At 38.9% G+C, this 19,814-nt stretch overlaps 1 protein-coding gene across 3 annotated transcripts in view; it reads right to left on the minus strand.

Annotated features, from left to right (window-relative positions):
* APAF1 (apoptotic peptidase activating factor 1) overlaps positions 1-19,814 on the minus strand; it is an 89,839-nt gene that overhangs the window by 39,928 nt on the left and 30,097 nt on the right. For all 3 annotated transcript variants that reach the window (XM_027542075.1, XM_027542076.1, XM_027542078.1), the window contains 5 exons: positions 16,905-17,031; positions 15,508-15,633; positions 12,155-12,286; positions 9,715-9,840; positions 875-1,036 (listed from right to left, as the gene is read on the minus strand). In XM_027542075.1, coding sequence (XP_027397876.1) covers positions 875-1,036; positions 9,715-9,840; positions 12,155-12,286; positions 15,508-15,633; positions 16,905-17,031 — 673 coding nt within the window. The remainder of the gene's footprint in view (positions 1-874; positions 1,037-9,714; positions 9,841-12,154; positions 12,287-15,507; positions 15,634-16,904; positions 17,032-19,814) is intronic.

The following is a 19,814-nucleotide window of genomic DNA, read 5'->3' on the forward strand; positions in this document are numbered from 1 at the left end:
GCATTTACCTTCTTTTGCATATCTTCCTCATTTACTTCACAGAAATTTCACAAACTTCAATTGTTGATAAGTATTTCAATCAGTCACCAAATCACAGTATTTTAAGGCTATAGAAAGTACTCTGAAAGTCACCTAAACCAATGTATTTCAAATTGTGGGGGGATGATGTATAGAACAGTCTTTTGGACTCTGTGGGAGAGGGAGAGGGTGGGATGATTTGGGAGAATGGCATTGAAACATGTATAATATCATATATGAAACGAGTCACCAGTCCAGGTTTGATGCACGATAACTGGATGCTTGGGGCTGGTGCACTGGGATGACCCAGAGGGATGGTATGGGGAGGGAGGAGGGAGGAGGGTTCAGGATGGGGAACACATGTATAACTGTGGCAGATTCATTTTGATATATGGCAAAACCAATACAGTATTGTAAAGTTAAATAAAATAAAATTAAAAAAAAAAAAATTGTGGGGGGAAGCAGGGTGAGTGATGTAGCCAGCATTCCATCTATGTTTTAGATCAATTTGAGATACACTGGTTGTAAACAACATAAATTGTTTCTTTATTGTAGGACTTCTAGAGGCCATAAATATTATATATGTTAGTATACACTAAAGGGGGAAAAGTACCTCCAATAGGGAAAGTAATACATAACATTTCCAAACCTGTTTGACCATGGAGACCTTTTCTCACAAGGCCTATGGACACTCCCTGAAGCATAGTTCTAAGAACTACAGGAGGCTAGGGCATCTGCCCCAAAAACATTCAGCTATACTTTATGTCAATAAACAGTATAAAATGCAACAATCAATAGGTGTTTCAACTTTCTTTAAATTAGACTAAATTTGGCTTTTTAAAATACCAGTACTTACAAAGACTTTATTTTTCGCAGCCACCATTATCTTAGCACCATCAGCAGACCACGAACAGCATTTCACTATCACTTCCAGATCCTCCTGAGGCTCCTCTGAATTCAGGAAGAATTGCTTCACATTAATGCTTTTCCTCTCATTTGCAGATTTCACATCCCAAAGCTTCAAAAATAAAAAAATGTTTTAAGTTTGTTTTGATCTCAAGTCACACCTCTAGAATTCCACCTGGATTAAATGTCACACAAAATATTCAAGTTCACTTAATGAATTATTTTTCATTATGTATAACTTTTTCTAAGGCTTTTAAATTAAGTATTCTAGCTTCATTCATCACTTTCCTAAAAAGAAAAAAAAATTAAAAGCACTCCAAAAAAGAATGTAAAACTATATAAAATGTTAAAAGAGCCTTGCATGGTGTGGAGGCGCTGACAGCAGGATAAGCATAAAGGATAGAAGAAGGTGTGACTCATGACTTGCCACTACTGCCCTCTGCTGTGCCAGCCATGAGGCGTGCCTCACAGTCTACTGTATGCACAGCACGGACGCTACACACAGGACCCAGTCCAAGCTGAACTACAATCTAGCAGAGCATCCAGAGATATAAGGAAGTCCCTGAAAACACAAAACAAAGCTATGCTGAAAGGAAGCAGTCTTGTGCACTTGGTGGGGCTAAAGGGGTCTCTAAAATAACTGGATCCTGAGGAGTGGGAGACAAAACACCAAACCTCACTTACCAGCAAAGCCACCTGAGCAGCCCGAAAAACAAAGGGCTTCAAAAAAGATCTATCTTGGACTTTCCTGGTGGTCCAGTGGTTAACAATCCACCTTCCAATGCAGGGGACACGGGTTCAATCCCTGGTCTGGTAAGTTCCACATGCTGCGGAGCAACTAAGCCTGTGCACAAATATTGAGCCTGTGCTCTAGAGCCTACGAGTCACAACTACTGAAGCCCAAGTGCCCTAGAGTCTGTGCTCCAGCAACAATAGAAGCCACTTCAATGAGAAGCCCACACACAACAAAGAGTAGCCCCCACTCTCCACAACTAGAGAAAGCCTTTGTACAGCAATGAAGACCTGACGCAGCCAAAAAATTAATTTTAACTACTTTTTAATCCATCTTCACTCCCCTTGGCCTTGTGCAGTGTCCCAGCTTCACAGAATGATAATGGCTGCCATATACAGACTCAGCGTTGGTCAAGGACAAGAATTTAAAACAAAACAAATAAACAAACAAGCTGTTCCTCAAGCTTCAACTCAGCTTCCAAAGCACAGCTCCAAGAGTAAAACCAGATGTGACTGGCCAGACACAAGCTTCCCCAATGACTCAGTGGGTATAGAATCTGCCTGCACTGCAGAAGACAGAATAGATACAAGTTTGATCCCTGGATCAGGAAAAGGCAACCCACTCCAGTATGCCTGCCTGGGAAATCCCAGTCCATGGGGTCGCAAAGAGTCAGACACAACCAAGTGACTAAGCACACACATGTTTAAATGTCTCAAGTTTAAAGATTATATACACTAGAAATACAGCCAAACCCAAAACCTTTCCCCATGCAATAACTCTGGATAAACTGGATGAACCAAAAGAGACGTCTAAAGTATTGTTAGCCCTTCTTGACACTCAAGAGAGAAAATCTAAACTCCAGTGCCAGAAGCTTCAGTCACATCAGCCAGATTATATAAGAAATCACACGGTTTCCCTCTTGACACGAAAAACAAAAGCAATCACTGCCTTGATTTAAGGAAGAAAAAGAAAACTAATTCAACCCGATTTCACTACATCTTTTACATGTGGACCTGACTTCAGCTCCTATGCAAGGAGTGATGAAATTCCACATGTCGAGGGACCAAATAAACACCTGAATTTCATTCTGAGCTAGTCACTGCCCTATATCCTGGGCCCACATGCACCCTGGCCTTTGTGTGGTTTAAATGGCAATTTTTAAATAAAACTCACATTTTGAAACAGTTTATCATCGAGGCCTGAAAAACACATGTTTATCAACAGGATACACTATAAAACACTTGGATGATTACAGAGCCATTTGGGGCAAGAAATAATTTTACAGTTCTCCATTGTCTTGGAAAATAAAAGCTTTACAAGACATTGACCTTGAAATGCTGTTATCCAGCATCATTTTGCAGGACGTCTGCTTACTGCACGTCACTGTATCAGTGCAAACCAGCCAACGACACTGGCTTAATAGCTCTGTGGGAAAGCTGCCACAAACATAGCAGTTCTCACCCAGGATGCAGTGATGTCTGTCCCCCTGCTGCTAGCGCTCTGTGCTCCACAATCACACTTGATACTCACCAATGAAATCAGAATCCTATCCCTGAAGACTTTTAAAGTGTTTTTCTTTTGAGTTTCAAGAAGTCTTAATTCAATCTGAAGGGACATGGTAAAGGTTTATCATCTTGCTCACATAATGTGAGTCACTTTGAGATTATATAAATGAATCGGATACAGACACTACTCTCAAGGAGTTTAGAGGCCAGTAAAAGAGGTAAGACAAGCACATGAATGACTAACGGGACTTTCCTGGCGGTCCAGTGGTTTAAGACTTCGCCTTCCAATACAGGGGGTATGGATACAATCCCTGGTTGGAGAGCTAAGACCTACCTGCCCTGGGGCCAAAAAACCAAAACATAAAACAGAAGCAATATTGTAACAAATTCAATGATGACTTTTAAAAAACATGCTCCCCTTTAAAAAAATAAAATCACAAGATATGTCAGATGAGTCATTTGAAAGGGAAACACACAACATAGTGGAAATGCTTTACCAAACCTGTGGGCTTGAGGAAACACTTTTTACCCCCTCACTCTCCTGCCTGAAGATCAGCCTCTTCACACCAACTTAAAGAAAGAAAGAAAGTGAAGTCGCTCAGTAGTGTCTGACTCTTTGCAACCCCATGGACTGCAGCCTACCAGGCTCCTCCATCCATGGGATTTTCCAGGCAAGAGTACTGGAGTGGGGTGCCGTGGCCTTCTCCAGGAGATCTTCCCAACCCAGGGATTGAACCCAGGTCTCCTACACTGTAGGCAGACGCTTTACCATCTGAGCCACCAGGGACTACACCAACTTAAGATGGACACAATTTCCATACCAAAATGATACCCAGGAGTTTAGGCTAAGAGGTCAGCATAAGTGAAGGTACAAAATAGGGAAGCAGAGATAATGCAAAGGGAGAACATGGCAGTGTGGGAGCAGCAGCAAGGGTCTACGTGCTCCCGCACAGAACCTTGCCTGCTCTGAGGCCCCCGACACATACTTCTACCATCTTCATGGTTTGTCTATGACTTGGTTTTCTCCTCACTAGACCCTGAATAACTTCTGGCCAGGAAATATACTTTTTCTCAAAAGTGTTTAAAAACCAAACATCTAGTACAGAATCTGCCACATAGTAAGTACTTAATAAATAATCAGTAAATACATTTTAAAAGACAGATTATTCCCATGTTTCAAGCACAGGTGAGGAGAAACAATAGTGTTAGTGAAACAAAACTGAGTTCTGCTGATAGAATACATATATTCACTTCCGTACCCTCCCAAAACCCAAATGAAACAGGAGTAAAGATAATTTTTCTCTCTAGGCATATTTTGAATACTCTCTTGTAAAATTAAACATTATTTAAAAACATTAAAAAAAGAACAGGTACACTTAAAAATATGATAGCAGAAATTTAAAACAAAATAGAAGGAGATGAAAATAAAGCTAAATAAATTTTCCAAGAAGTAGGACGAATGGATAAGGGGAGAAAAATAAGAAAACATCCCAAACAGACATTCTAGAAAAAGAAACTAGATGAGAATAAATCAAATGATTAAAGAAAACCTCCAGAACTGAAGGACATGAATTTCCAGATTGAAAGAGGCTACCAAGTGCCAAGAACAATAAACAGAGACAAACCCACACCAAGGCATACTGTCATGAAAGTTCTAAAAAGAGAAACACTGGGAATTTTATAAAGATCTTAAAAGTTTCGAGACCAAGAAAATAGATCACATACGAATCAGAATGTCTTCAAATATCAAGAGAAACTATGGGAGTTCAAAGACAAGGGAACAATGTCTCCAAAATTCTAAGAAAAAAATTATTTCCTTCTATATGCAATCAAAAATATCAATTAAATATGAAGCTAGAATAAAGGCACTTTTAGACAGATATGGTCTCAAAAATTTCCTCTCAGATTCTTTCTTAGAAAGTTAGGGGAGATTTTCCACCACACTGAGAATAAACCAATAAATTCAGGAAACAAGGGTTTCAACTCAAGAGAAAAGCAGGAGGATCCCAGGATGGCAGCTGAACACTGGGGATAAATAGTATCACCAGTCACAATGGAACAAGACAGATGCCTCCAAGAAAGTTATTTCTAAGAAAAGAAAATGTCAAATCAAAAAAACTGAATTATTTAAGAGAAACCTAGACAAGGGATAGCTTGAAGATGGATGAGTGATTATGTACATTAAAAAAAATAAGCAAAGGAAAACACAAAATGACACTGTTAACTGTGCAACACATTTAATCCCAAAGAGAACAAAGTATTGTATGAGAAAGGAGGGGGGAAAAATCGTCATATACTACATGGCCCAACTGTCATCAGTCAGGATGATGTAAATCCTGAACACTGATCTAATCAAAACCATGAAAACATACAGGAACCATAAAAAGTAGGTAAGTTTGGGGAAGAAAAAATGAAGAGTTCAGTTTGGAGCACAGTGAGTTTGAGGTACAGTGTTTTATTTAAGTGACAGCAAACGAGCAGACAGTTAAAAATGCAGGACATAGGCACGTAAGAGAAACGAGGGCTGGACAGAACACGTGTGAAACACACTCACATGAGAAAGGAGATAAAGCCATGAGGCTGGCTGACATGGAACAGAAAAAAGGTGATGGAGGTGGCAGTCAAGACTAGATGCTTGAGGAACGGCCATACTTTAATGGGAAGGAAAAAGTTAAAGAAGGGGTAAGAGAGACAGGCTTCCCTGGTGGCTCTGACGGTAAAGGATCCGCCTGCAATGCAGGAGACCTGGGTTTGATTCCTGGGTTGGGAAGATCCCCTGGAGGAGGGCATAGCAACCCAGTATTCTTACCTGGAGAATCCACATGGACAGAGGAGCCCGGCGGGCTACAGTCCACAGGGTCACAGAGTCAGACACAACTAAGCAACTAAGCACAGCACAGCAAGAAAGACAGGAGAAGAAAGAAGAAAACACTGATGTCAAATGAGGAGTTTCAAAAAGGAAACACAGAAAAAAAAAAAAAAAAGGAAACACAGGTGGTCAACAGGAGTGTGGTAACAAAGGGAAAGAATAAAAATTGGATAAAGAAAAATACTGGATCCCACACTCTTCCAAAGAGCATTAGATTTTACATCAAAAAGAATGAAAATGAAATAAAACTGGATTTTACTCTTCAAGGGAATACGTAGAAGACAGACCAGGCTGAAAAAGGGTTAGCAGTGAACAAGTAGATAGGAAGTGGAGGCAAGTATAGGTGATTTAAAGGTCTAGTCAGAAAGAAAAACTGAATGTTTCAGAGGATAACACAATCAAGAAGAACCAAAGGGGTTTCACTTTTTTTGCTTTTATAATGCTTAGGAAGGCCCAAGAACATCTGTAAACTGTGGAAAGGGGTTCAAAAAAAAAAGAAAACTGAAAATGCAATAAAGAAATAACCAATGGGGCAAGGTGTCAGAGGAAGAAGGAAAAAAGAAACAGTAGGCACAAGCAGAGGACTTCCTGAGCATGGAGATGAGACAAAAGAAGTGCAGTAGAGCCTTTTACTTCCCAGGTGGCACTAGAGGTAAAGAACCCTCCTGCCAATGCAAAAGACATAAGAGACACAGGTTCGATCCCTGGGTTGGGGAAGATCCCCTGAAAGAGGGAATGGCACTCCAGTATTCCATGGCACTCCAACCCACTCCAGTATTTTTGCCTGGAGATTCCTATGGACAGAGGAGCCTGGCAAGCTATGGACCATAGGGTCACAAAGAGTCAGACACAACTGAAGCATCTTAGTGCGTAGCATGTAGAGTCTTTTATGGCAATTTCTGAGGGAGCTCATGATGGGTAACTCTTGGGTGGTGTCAACCTTCTGAATAGGTATGAGGTAAAGTTATCTCCATAGAATGAAACAGATATAGTGACAGGGTTGGGGGCTTAAGAACAACAAAAAAGGTTTGGAACAGGCACTATGGTGAATTCAATTCAGGGAACAAACCATTACCTGGCAGCAAAGAAGGCCTAGTTGAATTGTACAAATTGAAATTGTTTAACAGATAAATGGCCTGGTTTCACAACTTTCTTCAACATTAAGTAACTTAATAATGGAATCTTTCGAGAACTTAGAATTAGCAATGGAGATAAAAGGAGAACCTGCCTTGAGACATAAAATGCTTTCTAAAGTCATTCTCTAAGTAAAAATCAAAAACTTATAGGACTGAAAGAATCTTTCAGAAGAACGTTGCCTTCACCGGACCTCTGAAAAACCTCCTCTGACATGATCATCCCAAAGAAGACACAGATATTTGGTATTTACAGAGAACATTTCACAGAGGCCAAATCCATTTACCTGAATGCTCTTAGAATGCTCCCAACATCTACTAAATGCTAGGAAACTCTATAAAGTAACATTCTACCCAGAAAATCCCTAGATGCCCTGAAGTAATCTATACAAAAATGAGATATCCTCAGTCAACAAAGAGAGGTTAAAGATTCAACCAAAGGATAAGCATCAAGAGAGTTTAGCTTGCTGTAAACTTAAAAGTCACCTAGCAGCATTAACAAATCTCTAGAGATTCTAACAAGCAAAACAGAGCCTGGTGGGTTCAAGTATTTCCCTGGAAGAGCGACATGCCAAGAAAATTTACTGAGCACATGTTTTGAGTACAACTGTGTACAATGAACTTCAGAGAGTTACAACAAGATGACAAGGTCTCTGCAGGTCATAAACCTATATTTAACCTTATCATAGAAACAGAAGACGTATGAAAAATGACTGAACTGAACCATACAACAAATTTGTAAGTGGAGGGCTCCCCTGGTGGCTCAGTGGTGAAGAAACCCCCTGCCAATGCAGGAGACATGGGTTCAATCCCTAGTCCAGGAAGATCCCACGTGCCACAGAGCAGCTAAGCCTATGGGCTACAAGTACTGAGCCTATGCTCTAGATCCTGGGAGCCACGACTACTGAGCCCATGTGCCACAATTACTGAAGCCTGTATGCCTAGAGCCCGTGCTCCGCAACAAGAGAAGCCACCGCAATGAGAAGCCTGCACACTGCAACTAGAGAGTAGCCGCCACTCAACACAGCTAGAGAAAAAGCCCATGCAGCAATGAAGACCCAACACAGCCAAATTTTAAAAATAATTTTTTTTTAATTTACAAGTGGAAATCAGAAGATCAAGTAGTTTCCATCTATACATACAGATACAGGTAGATAGATATGTTTATATATTCTCACAACCAGATGGATGGATGTTATAAGAGAACACTTTCTGAAGAAGGCTTTTCATTTACTGTTTAAATTTATAAAGTTGAGGGTCATTAAAAACTATAGACAAGTAAATTGGAGGCAAAAAAAAAAAAAATTCCAAAAAAGACTAATGAAACACATATATAGGGACAGTAGCTGAAATAAGCGCCCAAAATTATCTTGCCCAGAAGTGACAATTAATATATTGAATAAGAACAGAGATAAGAATGATGAAGGTGAAGAGCCTTAGAGGTGTGTCTGATGAGCCTGGGTTTATAAAATTTAGAACTTGGTACTTTCATGTTCCAGCTAAAAAAGGCAAGATGAAAATAGAGGTAGAGAGTTCATCTAGCAGCTATGTACTGGGATAAAGAGAGATGGAAATATACCGTAGAAGGTTGCTATGAGACAGGAGGGTCTGACACCATGAATCAGAGCAAACACTACAGCATGGGAGGGAGATGAGGAAGTCAAAGGACTGGATTCAACACGAAAGAAGACCAGAATAACAGCAGAGACAGGAAATAGCAAAGAAAGTGGCACTGGGATCTTATTGAGAAGGTGGAGATTTAAAAAATTTAGTTTTTTTAAACACTATAAATTTCCGGAGGCTGAATACTTTTTTTTCCCCTAGCTCTGACTCCCCCGCCATGATTTCTCAAGAACAGGAATATAGAAACATAAAAAGCAGAATAAGTGAATGATAAATAAAATCAAGAACTTTACAAACTTGACAGCATAAAGCTCAAAAGGTTTTACAAATCATAAATTAAATATAGTGCTTAAAAATTAAAGAACTTGGGCTTCCCTGGTGGCTCAGTGGTAAAGAATCCACCTACCAATGCAGGAGATGAGGTTTCAATCCTTGATCCTGGAAGATCCCACATGCTGTGGAGCAACTAAGCCCATGTGCCACAACTACTAAGCCTGTGCTCTAGAGTCCAAGAGCTGCGACTACTGAATTCCCCATGCCCTAGAACCCACGCTCTAAGAAGAGAAGAAAAGCCACTGCAATGAGAAGCCCACGCACCCCAACTACAGAGTAGCCTCCACTTGCTAAAACTAGAGAAAAGTCCAACGAGCAACAAAGACCCAACACAGCCAAAAATAAATATTAATAAATAAATGCATTTCTAAAAAAACTAAAGAATTTCAATTATATGAACTTTTAAGCATAGGGTAGCAAACCATTAATAAACAATCATTATGACAAGGAATTACAGTTACATTAAAAATGCTCCTGGATGGTGAAGGAAGCAGCTTTCTGTAGCAATGGGAAAAACAGAAACCTGTTTCCATAACCCAAGTATTAAATAATACAGTTATGCAAAAACCACTTTAACAATGAACAAAAGCATACCTTTAATGTTCCATCAGCTGAACAACTGGCCAAAACCTGATCATCTGGTGAAAATCTGCAGTGACTGACCGAATTTGTATGGCCAAACATGGTATTTCGACATTCTTCTTGATTCAGATCCCAGAGCTATTTGAGAAAGAAAAAAAGATAACTGAAAAATTACCACTGAATGGAGAAAAATTAGAAATCATGTAAAGTTCTTCCTTCCCTCCCAATTAAGCTTTTCCAGTTATAGGAATATGTTCACTTTAGTTTGACAAAGGTGTCAAACATAGAGGTGAGCATGGGATTAACAAGTAATGGGGCGGCCCTTAGATCAGCACCTAAATCTAAGGGACTTGAAGACTTCCTTAGGCTTTCCTCTGAGCACTAAACTAGCCATTGCTTATTTTTAACAAAGCAGTTTGATTTTTTTTTTATTCAGCTCTATAATAAGTGATATGTAAAATAAATTACATTTTATTTGTAATTTTTTAAGATGCTAAGTTATCCAACTCTATAAACGGTCATTGCGAAGATTTCCCAATACAAACCTTGAGTCTCCTAACTAGGCTAAAATCTATTAACACTCTAAAAAATGATTCAAAAATATAATGACTGTAAAGATAGATATAGATTCATTTGACAGCAAACATAATGGATCAGAATAGCAAGTTAACAACCATTCCTGGAAGCAGTCAACCAAATCCAGAATGTGGGACATTCCACAGGAAAACTGACTCAATTTCTCTAACAAATCAGTGGCATAAAAAAAGAGGTAGCAGGAAGGAGAATGTTTATAGAACAAAAGTGTCTTAAGAGACTTATCAACCAAATGCCACTCGAAGTTTGGATTCTGACTGGAGGAGGTTGCCATCTCCTTCTCCAGGGAATCTTCTCAACCCAGGAATCGAACCTACATTTCTTATATCTCCAGCACTGGAAGGCAGATTCTTTACCACTAGCACCACCTTGGGAAGCCCAAATCTATGGTATAAAGATGTTTTGAGACTAATAAGAAAAAATGAATATGGACCAAGTATGCTATGAAATTGTTTATTATGCTAGGTATGATAATGACATGCTATTTATGTTTTATACCTGAGAGATACATGCCAAAGTATATATCCCATCATTCCGAGTGAAATGATGGGATTTGCTATAAAATGCTTAGTCCAAAAAAAAAATGGGAGGTGGTAGGGGAATAAAATATGATTGGCAAAATGCTGATAATTGTTGGAGCTAGGCAAAGGACACCACGGGGTTCATGATTATTCTTTCTCCTCTGGGGTATGTTTGAAAAGTATAAAAAATGTAAACAAAAGGCAACAGTCATCTCTGGTGATTTATGCTACCTAGGTTAAACAAAGGAGAAATCCTTTATCTCCCAAAATTAATTTTGGTAAAAATCCTTTGGGAATAATAAGTGAGGTTAAGTTCTGATCTTTATGTCCATCTCCATTTTGGGCTCCTTTAATCCCAGTCCTAGATAAACCCAAATCTGCAGATAACACAAGTTACATGGGGACAACTTCAGATTTACATCTTTTCATTGACTTCTCTCAGTTCAAAAAGCACAAGAAGTAAGTTCTGACATACCTAATGGAAATGCAGGTGTGGAATGACAGGTTTTAAAGTAAAACTTGTCCTAAATTAAAATGGTTGACCAACCAATAACCACTTCCCACATCTTAAGAGAATTTTGTCTATATTTAAAAAAAGGAAATATGAACTTCCTCATCCTACAAAATGTTAAAAGGAAATGTCAAAAGTTATTCACAGATATTTGTTGTATATCTATCCCAAACAATTTTTCATCTTGAGAAGCAATAATTTTAATTAAGTCAGAGAAAGACAAATACTGTATGATATCACTTATAAGCGGAATCTAAGAAATACAACAAACTAGTGAATATAACAAAAAAGAAACAGACTACAGATACAGAGAGCAAGCTAGTGGTTACCAGTGGGGAGAAGGAAGGGAGGGCAAGATAATGGCAGGGGATTAAGAGGTACAAACTATCACGTATAAAATAAGCCATAAGGATGTACTGTGCAACACAGTTTTCTCTATAGGAAAACTACGGGCCCTCACTCTGTGATTATGAGCTGTAGTAACCATGCACACCTAGAACTAAGGATACCCATATTTCCTGCCACACAGATAGAATATGCCTGAATCAACACAATGGGAAACAGGATCCAGAGATGGAGGAGTTTAAGAGCCTAAGAATGTAGTTTAGGCATCTGGAATCAGTTATGCCTGAAGACAGGCTCCTTCCAAACTTTCCAGTTTCAAGACCCGGTAATATCCTTTTTGCTGTTGTTGCTTAAGCTAACAGGCAAGTTTCTATCCCTATAACCAAAAGATCCTTGATTAACACAATATATGAAAAAAAATCAAAGGAGATGTTCTGATGTATCTATCAAATTTATCTACATGATTCTCATTCACACTTACTTTAAGGAAGTAGTCATTTGAACCAGTGGCTAAGAGAAGGTGATTACTATTGTTGGTGAAGTGGCAGCAATTGACTTGCTCTGAGTGCTCATCATAGATACGCACTAGTTCCCCAGTCATTGAATTCCAAATCTGAAGAGAATAAAGAGAATAAAGTTTACAAGAACCTTATTTTCAAAGGGAAAATAGAGAAGCAAAACAATGTTATCCATCCTGTGTGCCAGGTTTTCCCAGTCAGACATGTGCTAATGAATACCTCCCCCTTCCCTAAAATGTCAGCATTTTGCTACAATTTTTTCTTTTTAATTACCTGCAAGTAACGCAAAACATTACATTTTTCAAGGGCAAGATTTCACACGTTCAAATGAATGACAGCAGGCAGAAAAGTGTTATAAAGGAGATGGGATAATGGACTTCAGATCAGAAAAATTAATCACAGCCAGCCCAAGGCCCAGCTCTACCATTTTTAAATTGGGTGTACCTAGTCAAGTCCTTAATTTACCTGCATCTCAGCTCCCTACTCTGTAAAATGGGGATATTTGCACCTGTCTTCCACAATTCATGGTGTTGATGACAAAGAACTTGACAAGTGTTCTGCTGACTTCAAGGTACTAATAAATAAGTAAAGGCAGATAAGTCAGTGGGAAAAAAAAAATAAAGGCTTTAGAGTCTCAAGGAAACCTAGCTTTCAATCCTGGTTCCACTTGGTATTAGTTAATATGAGCCTGGGCAAGTGACTTCATCTCTGAACTTGTTTCCTCATCTGTAAAATGGGATCAACACTTATCAAGATGTAGTGAGAAAAGGATAATGTAATATGCTGCTGCTGCTGCTAAGTTGCTTCAGTCGTGTCCGACTCTGTACGACCCCATAGACGGCAGCCCAACAGGCTCCCCTGTCCCTGGGATTCTCCAGGCAAGAACACTGGAGTGGGTAGCCATTTCCTTCTCCAATGCATTAAAGTGAAAAGGGAAAGTGAAGTCGCTCAGTCATGTCCGACTCTTCTCGACCCCATGGACTGCAGCCTACCAGGCTCCTTCATCCATGGGATTTTCCAGGCAAGAGTACTGGAGTGGGGTGACCAGGCTCCTCCATCCATGGGATTTTCCAGGCAAGAGTACTGGAGTGGGGTGACTCGCCTTTTCCAAATGTAATATGAGTAAGTATATATACAAAGCCTCATGCAGTGTTAAGTTCTCAAGTAGTCTTCTTCATGGTTACTATGAAAATAATCTGTTCCACTGAAGAAACAAAAGAAATAAATTACCTAGTGATTCTTTACAGGGCTTTGGACTGTTAGAGGTACTAATGTGCCTTCCACAGCATTTTGTTTTATCCTCTCAAAGCACTCCCCAGATGTCCAAAGAGTTTATTTCAAAATTCTTCAATAAGTATTTCAGCCTCTTGCTTTAAATTTCTTACAAACAGAAACTTGAGCCACATAGCTCTGGAACAGCACAGAATGGCCAACTCCAAGTCTGACTCAGAATAGAGGCTACAAAGTAAACTAACTGGTTGGTTGTAAAGCCATCATAGAAAGTCCAATGTATCAAGAAGTGGATTTTTCCTGGACAGGCCAAGGTCCTCAAGTAGGTGCAAACTTCAGGAAAACTTTCAAGTCAGTTTCATGCTCCCAGGCCAACTAAGGCCCACCCAACCTATCCAGATTCAGCACTCCACACCCCTTTTGGAAAAAAGCCTACAATAATGATTTCCCTCCATTTATCAAATAAAGCATTCCTCTAGACTTCAGGTTCTCTTAAATTCCACATAAATGCTCTGGCTTAAAGCCAAATTTAGGAATAAGAGACAAAAAAAATAATCAGTTCAGTTTAGTCGCTCAGTTGTGTCCGACTCTTTACGACCCCATAATCACAGCACGCCAGGCCTCCCTGTCCATCACCAACTCCCGAAGCCTACGCAAACTCATGTCCATCGAGTCAGTGATGCCATCCAGCCATCTCATCCTGTCGTCCCCGTCTCTTCCTGCCCCCAATCCCTCCCAGCATCAGGGTCTTTTCCAATGAGTCAACTCTTCGCATGAGGTGGCCAAAGTATTGGAGTTTCAGCTTTAGCATCAGTCCTTCCAATGAATACCCAGGACTGATCTCCTTTAGGATGGACTGGTTGGATCTCCTTGCAGTCCAAGGGACTCTCAAGAGTCTTCTCCAACACCACAGTTCAAAAGCATCAATTCTTCGGCACTCAGCTTTCTTCACAGTCCAACTCTCACATCCATACATGACCACTGGAAAAACCACAGCCTTGACTAGACGGACCTTTGTTGACAAAGTGATGTCTCTGCTTTTTAATATGCTGTCTAGGTTGGTCATAACTTTCCTTCCAAGGACTAAGGGTCTTTTAATTTCATGGCTGAAATCACCATCTGCAGTGATTTTGGAGCCCAGAAAAATAAAGTCTGACACTGTTTCCCCATCTATTTGCCATGATCTTAGTTTTCTGAATGTTGAGCTTTAAGCCAACTTTTTCACTCTCCTCTTTCATTTTTATCAAGAGGCTTTTTAGTTCCTCTTCACTTTCTGACATAAGGGTTGTGTCGTCTGCATATCTGAGGTTATTGATATTTCTCCCAACAATCTTGATTCCAGCTTGTGCTTCTTCCAGCCCAGCGTTTCTCATGATGTACTCTTCATATAAGTTAAGTAAGCAGGGTGACAATATACAGCCTTGACGTACTCCTTTTCCTATTTGGAACCAGTCTGTTGTTCCATGTCCAGTTCTAACTGTTGCTTCCTAACCTGCATATAGGTTTCTCAAGAGGCAGGTCAGGTGGTCTGGTATTCCCATCTCTTTAAGAATTTTCCACGGTTTATAGTGATAATTAAAGGTAAAAATCAATAGGTTTTATTTTCTCTATTTACTTTGTAGACTGTTAGTATGTTTATTCATCTAGTTTTGCACTGAATACAAGACAGTTCATAAAGATAAAAAATCTGGGTTGCATTTCACAGATTATATATTTTACAACAAGAGTCAACTCAGATAATAATTTTGTGCAACAACACTTCCGATCACAATACACTCAGAGATTTCAACTGATATTTAACCCACAGACTTATCAATAAATGGCCGGCAAATTCATTAATTTGAAATTGTTTTTTCCAGCTGTCTGATAAATATCATGGGCTGATCAACCTAAGCATTTTTGCTGGTGCTTATAAATAAAAAAATTTTAGACAGCATTAATTTATAATGGATAAAAACTGGTTGGCCTCAAGTTAGTAGATCAACAGGCAAGAGTCCTTTAACCCAACTTATTCTAGTCCCTCAATAACAGAAAAAGAAAATGAATTTTATGGTGGTTACAACTCAAGAGGAAAATAGTTCCATACCTTCACTTTTTTATCCACTGAGCAGGTTGCTATAAATTTGTCATCTGCAGAGAATGCACAGCAAAGCACTTCATCCTCATGAGCCTTGATTTCTAGAAGTTTCTCTCCTGTTTCAGCTTTGAATACCTATACACACAACAATAAGATCTTTTTACTATAACTGCTTACCCATGGGTCATCATTGAATAAAAAGTATTTCTTTAAAAGATCTTAAACACTATTATTTTGCAAGAGAAGTGAACCTTGGCAATATCAATCCAAAAAAATCAAAATTTGTCAGAATTCATATGCCTTAACATAAAAAAGAAAATTGTCTCTTGTTAAATGCTTATAACATCAATAAAAAGAACTGACAGGATAGCTTCGGTTCTTGAAAACAGCTTAGCAAATTCTTAACAATCAACAGAAAACAAATCATTCAATATGCTTTCTGTGGCTCAAAAGCCAAATTAATACACGTGGTAATCAAGTACACATATGGAAGTAAGGTTTACAATCACAGCCTTGCAAGCTTAATTTTTTAAAAAATATTATTTATTTGGCTGCATCAGGTCTTACTTGCGGCATGTAGGATCTTTTTTAGTTGTAGCACATGAACTCTTAGTTGCAGCACGTGGAATCTAGTTCCCCAACCAGGGATCGAACCTGGGCCCCCTGAGCTGGGAATGTGGAGTCTTAGCCACTAGACCACCAGGGAAGTCCTTTGTAATCTTAAATTTAAGTGTTTTAAAACTAATTTTTGTTTCCTTCAAAATCAAAAGGTTCAATACCAATTTAAAGAAAAGCACTCAATCATACTGTCTGAAAACAAATGAGAAATTAAAGAAAGCACCTTCAAGCACCTTAGGAAATAGTCTAGTCCGACTCCTATTTACAGTCAGAAATTTTCCCAAGCCTGTGATAAAACAGGTATTTGATTTAATCAGCATTTTTTAATCAGAGCCCTGTTCACTGCACTGTGACATCCTTCTGTCCTTTAACCAAATGATCATTTCCTCATTACCCTTAGCTGGCACATGGGTGACAGTAACTGAATGCTAAGGTAAAAGGTCCTTCTACAACACTTGGCAAGTTTAGAATTATGAAAACACACCACCATATCTTTTAAATCTATAGAGAAATCTTTCATAAGATGTTCAAGAGATCTGAATGTTCCTCTACTCCTAATGTGTAATTTTCTTGAGTTTCAGAATTGAAATATACTCTAATACGCACACAGGAATTCCCTGGCAGTCTAATGGTTAGGACTCGGCACTTTGACTGCTAGGGCCCAGGTTCAATTCTTGGTTGAGGAACTAAGATCCCACAAGCCATGTGGCATGGCCAAAAAAGAAAAAAAAAAAAAATACACCCAGTATTAGGTACATGACTCAATTTTTCTTAAGAGAGAGGTTTACCTGTAAAGTTTTATCAGCTCCACAAGACGCTATTCTTTGACCATCTTCAGAAAAGCAAGCATGGTAAACAGCATCTGTATGGGGGCGGACAACCAAGCGGGAGAGGTTCTTCATGTTTTTTTTGTTTCTAAATATAAGGAAAAATTGAACAGAAACCAAATAAAAGTAATCATTTTCTTTCCATAATAAACTCTTTTAACACAGTTATGCTCCAAAAAATACAAAACTCTTACATTACCAACATGTAAATGACAGCAGAAATCACCTGAAGTAAAAAAGCATAACAGAAAGCAGCATTTTAAGATAAAAGTTACCCTGTATCAAGCAACCTATCATGTATTATAAATATCTAGTTAATCAAATACCCGTCATTTTTTATTTTCCTCTGATACATTAATAACAACATGTGCAGAGAAAACATCATGAAAGGAAAAACCTCAAAAAAATCTCCATCTTCTTTAAAAGGAAAGAGTTATACCAAAATGAAGCTCATTCCCTAACTAAAATATGACATTACACCCACCATTATGATGTGCACTTTAAAACTGCTCTTCTCTAATAATTCCAATATAGAGGGAAAAAATGTCATTTTCTTTGTATCTTAATCTACTAAATACTACTCCACTACTATATGTATTACTTTACAGGGCTAAAGGATAATGGAATGGAATGCACATACTTAAAATGGGGAAAGCATCAGAACAGTGTCTGAATTACACACACACATACACACACCCCAGTTACTATGAATAAGTATGTTAAATGGTATCATCTTAAATGTCAAAGGTTAGGAGTCAGACAAACCTAAAAGGCCACCCTAGTTCTACTACTCATTGGATGTGTAAATGCACACAAATAACGTAAGCTAGTAAGTTTCCTTTTCCTCATATGTAAATGTAAGTAATGATACCTATTCTAAGCAAGTGTCACACACAAAATAGACCAAAGGAAAAAAGGGAACACAAAGGTAAATCAGACTTAAATCTTGCCTGCTGCTGCTGCTGCTGCTAAGTCGCTTCAGTCGTGTCCGACTGACTCTGTGGGACCCCATAGATGGCAGCCCACCAGGCTCCTCTGTCCCTGGGATTCTCCAGGCAAGAACACTGGAGTGGGTCGCCATTTCCTTCTCCAATGCATGAAAGTGAAAAGTGAAAGTGAACTTGCTCAGTCGTGTCCGACTCTCAGCGACCCCATGGACCGCACCGCTCCTCCATCCATGGGATTTTCCAGGCAAGAGTACTGGAGTGGGGTGCCATCGCCTTCTCCGAAACTTCACTAGAAGTGATAAAAAACAAGCTACAAGAACTAGAGTGATGAGAATCCAGAGGATAAACAGGTAAGTTACCAGCAAAGTTTAGAGAATAAGATTAAGAAACTACTTTCCACTATCTACTCGATTTCTCAAAATTAGGAAACTGACCAGTCACAATGATGCACATATAGCCAAAAGGTATTAAATAACAAATGAATCTATGAATAAATGATTTCTTTGAAAGCTGAAACTCAGTTAAATTAAGTTTATATGAACCTAAATTTTCTACAGAAAGAGCAGAAAAGCTTTCTAGTACTGAAAAATAAAGCTTCTTTGAACATGACCTGGTCAAACCCAGTTAAGGCTTACCCAGTGGCTTGGTAGTAAAGAACCCACCTGCCAATACATGAAACATGAGCTCTATACCTGACCCAGGAAGATCCCACATGCTGTGGAGCAACTAAGCCTGTGCAACACAATTACTGAGTTTAAGCTCTAGAGCCCCAGAGCCACAACAATTGAAGCCTGTGCACCCTAGAGCCTGTGCTCTGCATCAAGAAGCTACCACAATGAAAAGCCCGTACATTGCAACTAGAGAAAAGCCACGCAACTATGAAGACCCAGCAAAACCAAAAATAGTCAATTTATTAAAAAATACAGCTATAAAGGGAATTTCCTGGCAGTCCAGTGGTTGGGACTCCATGCTTCCACTGTAGGGGACACGGATTCCACCCTTGGTCAGGGAACTGGGATCTCACAAGCCAGAGAGCCAGAAAAAAAGAAAAAACAATGATACAGTTATGAATGACTAAGCATCAGAGGGTTGAAATACAACTGATGAAATGAGAAAAAAAAGAAAAAATAATAACAAACTCAACAATTCAAAAGAGAACAAGAACTAAATCTATGTCCATCTGATTATGAGACCAAGTATTACAATTCTATTTTAATCACTAAGACACAAATTCAACTGTATATATTATACCAACTATATAAACCAGGCAAAATACTAAATGCTATTTATTCTTAACAACAACTACTAATATTCATGGAGTACTTTCTAAGATCTAAGTACTGTTCTAAGCAACCTACAAATTTATGTTTACATATACACACACATTCATTTAATCCTCACAATAATGCTATGAAATAGTACCACTAGGCAAGAGATGCTGAGTAACCCTCTTCTAATAATACACAACTGAAAAACAGCACAAGCTAGGAGTCAAGCCCAGGCAACCTAGAGCCAGAGCCCGCCAGGCTCCTCTGTCCATGGACTTCTCCAAGCTAGAATACTGGTGTGGGTACTCTCCGACATAAACTATAGCAGGATCCTCTATGACCCACCTCCTAGAATATTAGAAATAAAAGCAAAAACAAACAAATGGGACCTAATTAAAATTAAAAACTTCTGCACAACAAAGGAAACTGTAAGCGAGGTGAAAAGACAGCCTTCAGAATGGGAGGAAATAATAGCAAACAAAGCAACAAAGAATTAAAATATATATCTCATAATATCTCAATATATCTCAAAAATATACAAGCAACTCCTGCAGCTCAATTCCAGAAAAATAAAAGACCCAATCAAAAAGTGGGCCAAAGAACTAAACAGACATTTCTCCAAAGAAGACATACAGATGGCTAACAAACACATGAAA

The sequence above is a fragment of the Bos indicus x Bos taurus genome, chromosome 5, assembly GCF_003369695.1.
Source record: "Bos indicus x Bos taurus breed Angus x Brahman F1 hybrid chromosome 5, Bos_hybrid_MaternalHap_v2.0, whole genome shotgun sequence".
NCBI classification, from domain to species: Eukaryota; Metazoa; Chordata; class Mammalia; order Artiodactyla; family Bovidae; genus Bos; species Bos indicus x Bos taurus.